Genomic DNA, 9048 nt, shown 5'->3' on the forward strand with positions numbered 1-9048 from the left:
CTCTGTCTTATGACTTAAGCATAAGGCTCTATGTGGTAGGGTGTTACAGAAGAGCTAATAACATTCGATTTCAATATGCAAGTTAAATCGATAAACCAACGATCTCTAACATAAAAGTTAAGTAAAGTATTGTTTCTGTCCCTAACGTTTCGGGTAAGTTCCAAAGTTGTCCCTAATGTTTAAATCGTCCTATTTAAGTACTTAATGTTTCGAAATTGGCTCAATGTTATCTTGTCGTTAGGGATCCGTTAACAGAATTGACGGCGGGATAACATTGAGACGATTTTAAAACCTTAGGGATTTAAATAGGACAAAAACCTTGTGGACAAAAACGATACATAAAAATAAATTTTAATTTTATCCTTTAATAATATCAATTTTTTACTGTATATAGTTATTCAATTATTTTTTAATCACATCTAAGTAAATTACATTTAATCACATTACTTTTATTCTAAATAAATTTATTTTTTTTATAATTTTATTCTTAAAGATTTTTAGTCATCATGAAATATTTGTAGAATGACTAGTATATAAACTTGCAGAAAAGAAAAAAAATAATATATATACAATAAAATATAAATTATACCTTTTGTCTCTAATGTATCAAAATTCTTTAAAATTATAAAAAAATAAATTCATTTAAAATAAAAGTAATGTGATTAAGTGTAATTTATTTAGATATAATAAAAAAATAATTGAATCACAAGTTTATATACTAATCATTTTATAAATATTTCATGATAACTAAAAATATTTAAGAGTAAAATTATAACAAAATTAATTTTTTTAGAATGAAAGTAATGTGATCAAGTGTAATTTATTTAGATATGATTAAAAAATAATTGAATACTATGTATAGTAAAAATTTGATATTATTAAAGGATAAAATTAAAATTTATTTTTATGTATCGTTTTTGTCCTATTTAAACCTCTAATGTTTCAAAATTGTCTCAATTTTGTCCTGTCGTCAATTTTGTTAATGGATACCTAACGGCAGGACAACATTGAGTCAATTTTGAAACATTATGGACTTTAAATAGGACGATTTAAATGTTTGGGACAACTTTGGGACTTACCCCAAACGTTGGGACAAAAACAATACTTTACTCCATAAAATTTTTTCCTTGAATTTTGAAGTGTTGATAATTGATTGTTAGGATCAAGGTTCTGAAAATCGGACCAGATCGATCGGTTCGACCAGATTAAGTGGGAACCAATTCACTGGCCGATCCGGTCGTTCTCAAAAATCGTCCTACAATAAATTGGTAAAAAATCGCTCGAACCGACAGTTAACCAGTGAACCGGACCAATATTTAAAGGCCCAATTCGTTACTCAACATAAAGCGTCGTCATTTTGAAAAAAAAAAAGAAACAAAAAGCCCAAACTGACGCAACACCCCCTCACCCCCCTTTCTTTCCTCATAAATGAATTGAACCAAACCCTAAATGGCACAACCCTAGCAACCACTTCACACTCACCATCAGTGCCCTCACCTCCTTATGAATGTCTCTGTTGCTCGGTTGTCTTTTCTTTTTTAGTGAGCACTTCTCCATTACTTCTTCAATCCTAATTTTTTTCTGAAATTAATTATAATTAATCTATCCTTCTGAGTTAACTATTCTTGGTAATTTCTCTGATTTTTTATAGTTTTTTTCAAAAAAAATTTTTAAATTAATTTTATTGATTAATGATAGTAATTGTTAATTCTAACATATGAATTTAAGTTCTGTATATAATTGTTAATTTTGTATTCTAAAACGGTATGTATCATTGGATTGTTGTTGATGTGTAGAAATTTTATGTAATTTGCATGATTTTAAAAATCGGACCGGACCAATCCAATTACAAACCGGCAACATTAATGGTCCGATCAGGCATATAAAACCATTAATAAAACCGGTTAAAAACTGTTGAACCGGCCGGTTTACACAAAAACGGAAGCTCCTTCGTTTCTTTCTCCCTTTTTTTCTTTCTTTCTTTCATTCAGAAAGAAATCACAGAAGCCAAAAAACCCTAGCACTGTAAGCCTACACCGCCGCAAGGAGTGGCATATTGCCGCCGTCCGTCGCACTCATAGTTCGCTGTCGGTCCGTCTATCTAGCTTCCCTCGTGCTCCAAGTCCTCAACCCCTGTTCGCTGTCACCGATCGCAGCTGCTTCCTCGAGCTCGGCGTCCGTCGTCTTTGTCTGCTCACCCGCGCTTCCGCCGCCGTTTGTTTGCCGTTTACGTTCGCTTCTTCGTTCAGCCGTCGTCTTCGTTCGCGTTCTTCGTCGTTCGGGTTCGCTCGGCGTTCACCGTTCGCGTTCACTCGCAGTTCACCGTTCGAGTTCGCATTCGCGTTCGTCTGTTAGCCATGTTGCTCTGCTTCAAAATCTGCGACCAACCCGCGCGCTCCACCTAGCCGTCCAACTGCTCTCTTTTGTCGCCGCCGTGAGTTCCCTAAACCCGCCACCAGACAATACACTTACACAACACCAATACTCTACTTCAAACTCTGCAACTTCTGATTTCCATTACAATAAGTAACTATTTGATTTGGTAGTGGTTTGGATTTTTTCGTAGAATGAATTAAAATATACAATAGTTATGTGCTCTTCTCTATCACATTGATATTAAGCTTTGAATACTCTTATTACGTTTTAATTTCACCACACTCAACATGTTTGATGAAATGCTTTAACCATATTTCTGGTTGGTTTTATAATTTCTAGCTTTTAGAAACTTAGTAAGTTGATTGCATGTGAAATTAGAATAATTAGATCTTAGTAATTAGGAAATTTTAGCTGCACAAATAGCATCTTTGCAGAAAACATATTAGCATGATGATTACACTTCATTAGTGTTCTTCTGGTAAATTTGAACTGTTATTGTAAACATGTTAATTTGCTAATTGCTCGTGTTGTTGTTCTGTTATTTTTAATTTTTTTTTGTTTTTGTTGTGATTTTCTGTTCTTGAACTTGTTAAGTTGATAATTTGCTAAATTGTTGGGCTGCTGTTGTTTTAACATGCCAAACTGTTAGGTTGCTGTGATTTAATTTGTTGGATTTTCTATTTAGGTCTTGTTCTTGTTTATTTGCTAAATTGTTGTTTTGTATTTATTGTTGTCTTTGAGATTATTGCTGGATATTGGTGATCATTGATTTATTATATGCTTCATGTTTTCATTGTTTTCTTCTTCTGAAGGAAAAAAAATTCTGTTTTCATTGTTTTGTTGATTGTTTGTTTTGCTTCAAAAATCAATTTTTTGGATCATTGCTCAAATTCTGAATGCTGTTCTGCTGGTTTTGCTGTGTTTGTTTTGTTTCAGAAATAAATTTTTTGTGATCAATGCTCAAACTCTGAATGTTGTTCTGCCGTTTTTGTTTTGTTTCAGAAATCAATTTTGTGATGAATGCTCATACTCTGAATGTTCTGTTTTGTTTTAAGGCTGTGTTTGGAAGAGGTGATTGATTTCTGAGTGTTGTTTTGTTTTTGTTTTAAGGCTGTGTGTTGTGTTCAATTTTCATTTTGTAGGAAATTCTTTGAGGTATATAAGAATTAAGAATGAAGACTATTTCAACGGTATTACTTTGTTGATTCTGATCTGCTACAAGCTTGAACATAGAATTGAAGAGAGAAACCCTTTATTATTTCATCATTGGCCTATTTTTGGCATTGCATATCATTGTAGTTTGTTTATTCATAGAACTAGTTGTTTATGATCCCCTTTTGAAGTAAAAAAATGCAATAGAAGAGTGTTTAGAACCAGTTGCTTTATTCATTGAATTTTTATAGAATCAGGTGTTTATTATAAAATGGGTTTTCGGTTGAACCACGGTTAAACCAATGAACCAGTGAACCAGTAATTAGAGCGGTTTGATGACCGGTCCAGTTTTCAGAACCTTGGTAATTTGTGTTGAATAATCAATACTTAGTTATTGACTATATGTAATTTGTGTAAGTTTGAATTCGATGATTAAAAATTTGTGTAAATAGTGTTTAAAACTAGTTTGTTTTTTTAGTATTGGAACATAATGTGTTTGTTAATTATGTGTGTTTTGATTTTTTTAGTCATAAATTTTAATGTTTGAATTTGTGAATTTTCGTTGATAAATTATAGACAAGTTATTAGGCAAAATTTTGAATTTTATTAATTTAAAAGTTATTAAATTTAAATATTTAAAATTTTGTATTGAATTTATAATAATTTTATTTTATATTTAATTAAATCGGTTCAACCATGGTTCGATTCCGTTGGATCATTGAACCATCAATCCAGTCACATGACTGGTTTAATGACCGGTTTGGTTCTTGCAACCTTGGTTAGGATTTAAAGTTTTATACAACAAGAAAATTAAGGAGAAAAAATGTTACAAGAAGGGTTACAATTTTCTAACACATGAAAGAAGATGTGACTTAACTACTAACATTATTAACGTCCATGTCACTCATTTCGTTAATTATTAGTGTCAATTTTAACGGTAAGACCACATGAAACCTGTTTAAAACATTTTGAAATTGAAATAGGACGTTTGAAACGTTAATGACCAAATTACGATTCGGCCCAAACGTTGGGACCAAAGTAGTACTTTACCCTTATTTTTATTACTCTTTTTCAAATATTGAGAATGCAAGGTTCTGGGATCGGGTGATAAAACGCTGCGTTTAAGCGCATTTCCTTTCCGGGGTGGATCTGCACTGCACAGCTTGCTCGAAGAAGAAGAAGATGCACTGGTACTTTGTCGCTGTGCTCCTCACTGTTCTCACCAGTTCTCAGGTTTACCTCCATTCTCCCCAAATCTAAATTTCTACCATAATCTCATCCCTTTCCCATGCCTCTTATCATGTATTCCACTCAAAGCAGAAAAACAATAACAAAAAATAGAGTAATTTCAAATTTCAATTCACTGATTTTGATTATTTCATATGGCAGGGAATATTGACAACCCTCTCGCAAAGTAATGGAAAGTATAAGTATGATTATGCCACTATCCCATTTCTTGCTGAGGTTTTCAAGGTCAAAATCACTGTTGCCCTCTCATTTTTTATCAATTTTAGTTGATGGCAACAAAGCTGAGTTTTGTTCACATTATTTGGTGTTTGTAACAGCTTGCAGTGTCAAGTTTCTTTCTATGGAGGGAATGTAAAAAGTCACCTCTGCCAAAGATGACAACTGAGTGGAGAACAGTGATTCTTTACCCCATTCCTTCAATTATATATCTGATCCACAACAATGTGCAGTTTGCTACCCTCACATATGTTGACACTTCCACATACCAGATAATGGGCAATCTAAAGATTGTGACCACTGGAATACTATTCAGGTGCTTTCTCTCTTTCGGAATTAGGAGCAGTGTCTGCTTCAAGCTGTTTTTATCTGTCAATTTGTGTATGTATGGTATGATTTGTTTTCTCAATTAGTGCTGATGTCAAGCAGATATTTCTAGGTTGTTCTTAGGGAGGAAGCTTTCGAACTTGCAGTGGATGGCGATCATGCTGTTGGCTGTTGGGACAACCACAAGCCAGGTGCCAGAAACTCAGTCTTGCAACTCTAGTTTTCTGGTTTAACCGTTTTAAGTTATTTTATCAGAAGATGCTTGAAGTATATTTCACTTGTTTTTGTTTTTATCATTACTTATGGTTAGTGTATAAGAAAACTTCATGCTGGTGTTGCTGAGTGGAACTTTTACTGATTGTTGATTTAGGTTAGGGGCTGTGGAGAGGCTTCATGTGATTCACTATTCTCAGCACCAATACAGGGTTACATGTTAGGAGTTCTGTCAGCTTGTCTCTCTGCTTTAGCTGGAATTTATACTGAGTTCTTAATGAAGAAAAACAATGATAGCTTATACTGGCAGAATATACAGTTATACACGTAGGTACTTTTTTCTTAAATATGTCATGCCAAATGTGTTCGGTTATTGGTTAACCTGGTTTTATCAAAGATATTTATTCCGTATCTTCTCTCCTTTAAAATATTAAATGAATATTGTTATCTTGTTGCTACTATATTGTGGCAAGTATTGAATGCTGTGTGTTTACTTTGATTGTGAATCTTGTTTTCTGTACAATGCATTTGGATTTCCATTAGTGGTGAATATCTGGTGCATCATCATTCTGTACTACGTTTATTTAATTATTCTGAACTTTCTTTTAGAATTAGGAGGAATGCATTTCTGCACTGTTTTCTCTTATAAGATTATTACTGTCCTTGTTTTCTTCCGTGCAACTTATTACACTGGTTAGATATCTTTTAGAAATGCACTAATAGGAACTCCCTAAGTTGTATCCAGGTTTGGTACAATCTTCAATATGGCACGACTTGCTTTGGATGATTTTAGAGGTGGATTTGAAAATGGACCCTGGTGGCAACGTATATTCAATGGATACACTATCACTACTTGGATGGTGGTATTAAATCTAGGGTCTACTGGTCTTTTGGTTTCCTGGTTGATGAAACATGCTGACAATATTGTTAAGGTAAATCCTTTGGTGCTCTTGGTTCTTGCAAGTCCCTTTTTTATCATGTATTTCTCCACATTGTGAATATGATGCATATCATTTTGTGGATTTTTGTTGAGCCCCTGAAAGTAGTAATTTAGTATTGTGTCACAGCATTTGTTGGTTTCTTCATGCAATTTTTCTCCATTTACTCATAGTTGTGTCATCTTCCTTAGGTATATTCCACATCAATGGCAATGCTTCTGACAATGATAATATCAATATTCCTATTCAACTTCAAACCTACATTGCAGGTAAAATTTTTGAACTAAGCATGGCCTGCATAATTTATTGAACATAATATTTTGGAGTTTATATACCACGTGGAGATGTAATTGTAGGATGCTTGCTTCACAGGATAAGCAACCTTTTATGTAGTGCTTTCATTTATAGTTTGTTTTCTATTGAATCTTTTGGTGTGATTTTTGTAAGTCATATCTAAATAACGTATTTCAATAGGCAAATTTATCTTTATTATACGTATTAACAGATGATGTTTCTTTGTTTAGACTATTGTCCATTCTTTATAAGCAAATGACGTTGTTTGTTATTCTCGTTGAGTTGTGTCTCTTGTGTGGAGATTGAAGAATATTGATATGTTTGTCAAACCATTTATGCTCTATTATCAGGCTGATGCTGGATACTAATTTCCTGTTTCTCTTTGCAGCTTTTCTTGGGTATTATTATTTGTATGATGTCTCTACACATGTATTTTGCCCCATCAAATATGCTATTAGATATGCCAGTAACAGTTAAACCGGATGAAGAGAGGGAGAAGCTTATTGAAGTGTCTGTTGATCGAAGAACACATTCATGATGTCATTCAATGCTTTGGTATCGACACATTTATTTGAATTAGAAAAATTCCCACGCGATGCGCTGGCTAAATACTTATTCCATAATATTGTTCGTTGGGTGTTGGATTCTAATAAAAAATACAAATATATATTGATACTAAAATCTAAACAAGTAACTACTTGTTTTTGTTCATTGGATAAATATATATTGCATAAATATATACAAACAAAAATATTTTTGACACCCTATTTTATTATACCTTTATACTAATTTTATTAAAATCTTTTGACTATTTAATATTTCCTTTTGAATATACATATGAATTAATCTATACTTTAATACTATTCAGGAAAAATTCAAAATTCTAAGAATTGTATGTGTTCTATAGCTAAGTTTAAAACACATCAAATAAAAAAACAAAATTAAGTCCAACAAATCTCATTATTTATATGAACCCTTACTAATTAAAAAAAAAAAACCTGCCTACCCCTGGTCTTTCTCCTCTCTTCACTGAATAACAACAATCACACCCTTTAGTCCCCCTTCTTCGTTTCGCTGCAGATTCCACTCTTCATCGTCGATTTTAATGGCTTCTGCCTCCGTCAACAACAATCACACCCCTTATTCCACTCTTCACTGCTGATTTCACTTCTCTCTCTCTCGGCCGCACGTTCTTTCTTGCACTACATCGCCAGTGTCCAGCACCCAAGTCGTTCTCGCGCTCCGTCGCCGTCACCCAACACCTACATATCTCTCGCGCCTCTCTCGCACTTCGTCGCCGTCACCCAGCACCTATCGGCAGCTTCTCTTTTTGCGCCGCCGTCTCCTCCTTTCCTCTCCTTTCTTCTCTTCTTTCTGCGTTCTGATTTAGAGATATATTTGATATTATTGTTGTTGGTCTTATTGTTCTGATTTTGATATTGTGTTGATGTTATTGTTGTTGGTCATGATGGATGCAAGGAGGGATGATGGCTAAGGTAGTACGAATGAGAGATGGGTTGGAGTTGGGAGGTGAGAGATGGTGGTCCTTGCAGCAGCGATAGGGCAAAGGTGGTGGCTGAAGAAGTGAACGAGGGTAAACTTGGAATTAGTAATTTGGGATAAGGGTATTTTGGAAAGAAATTATTTGTTAAAGTTTCGGTCTCCGTTATCAAAAATTTAAAACCCCTGTATCCCCAATTTTTTGAGGTATTGAAATACTGAAATTTTGGAGACGGAAACTGAAATTTTAGTACCAATCTCTGAACCAACAAATATAATACTGTATTTCAGTTCTCCAATCTCCATCCCAATACTTCAAAACAAACGTTACTTTATTATTTTTATTGGTTTAAGAAAAATCTTGAAAGGTGTCAACATAATACTAAGTTACTATCATAATAAACTAACTAATGATAACAATTTAAAATAAGAAAATGACTAAACAAACTGATACCTCTATTTTAATTGGTTATCTTTATCTAACTAACACAGAAATTTAAAAGTGAAAATGTATACAATTTAGTAAACAAATGTTTATTAACAAAAGAATGCATGAAAGTGTTTTATAGAACCTCCTTAATCTGTAGACGTTGCTTATAACTTGTAAAAAAAGATTGTTAACGGCTTACCATAAGTTACATTCTCTTCAAAATGCTAACTATCCCAAAAGAAAAATACAGAAGATATTCCTGGATAAAAAATTAGGCTGAAAATTTATATATTAAAAAAATCAATAAATTATGATATGTGTGACCATATCATAATTTATGGAAGCTAATATGTG

The 9048-nt window shown here is 33.2% G+C and overlaps 1 protein-coding gene across 9 annotated transcripts; it reads left to right on the forward strand.

Annotated features, from left to right (window-relative positions):
- LOC107639436 (CMP-sialic acid transporter 1) lies at window positions 1974-7524 on the forward strand. 9 transcript variants are annotated; one of them, XM_021121282.1, is made up of 10 exons: window positions 1974-2434; window positions 3519-3566; window positions 4612-4761; window positions 4918-5001; window positions 5094-5308; window positions 5432-5510; window positions 5690-5859; window positions 6278-6464; window positions 6662-6739; window positions 7153-7524. In XM_021121282.1, exons 3-10 carry the CDS (start codon window positions 4711-4713, stop codon window positions 7300-7302), a joined length of 1014 nt encoding a protein of 337 aa, XP_020976941.1. In that variant the 5' UTR covers window positions 1974-2434; window positions 3519-3566; window positions 4612-4710; the 3' UTR covers window positions 7303-7524. The 9 variants fall into 9 exon arrangements, with proteins under 9 accessions (XP_020976941.1, XP_016198416.1, XP_020976943.1 ...); XM_016342930.2 differs by having other exon boundaries at window positions 4620-4761; XM_021121284.1 differs by having other exon boundaries at window positions 3519-3531.

Source organism: Arachis ipaensis, chromosome B04, assembly GCF_000816755.2.
Source record: "Arachis ipaensis cultivar K30076 chromosome B04, Araip1.1, whole genome shotgun sequence".
NCBI classification, from domain to species: Eukaryota; Viridiplantae; Streptophyta; class Magnoliopsida; order Fabales; family Fabaceae; genus Arachis; species Arachis ipaensis.

Bases quoted from the DNA above. Each gene is read 5' to 3' on its own strand.
- LOC107639436 (XM_021121282.1), top strand. From the start codon at position 4,711: ATGCACTGGTACTTTGTCGCTGTGCTCCTCACTGTTCTCACCAGTTCT. The intron at 5,309-5,431 runs GTGCTTTCTCTC...AGATATTTCTAG, and splicing joins ACCACTGGAATACTATTCAG to GTTGTTCTTAGGGAGGAAGC. The intron at 5,860-6,277 runs GTAGGTACTTTT...AGTTGTATCCAG, and splicing joins CAGAATATACAGTTATACAC to GTTTGGTACAATCTTCAATA.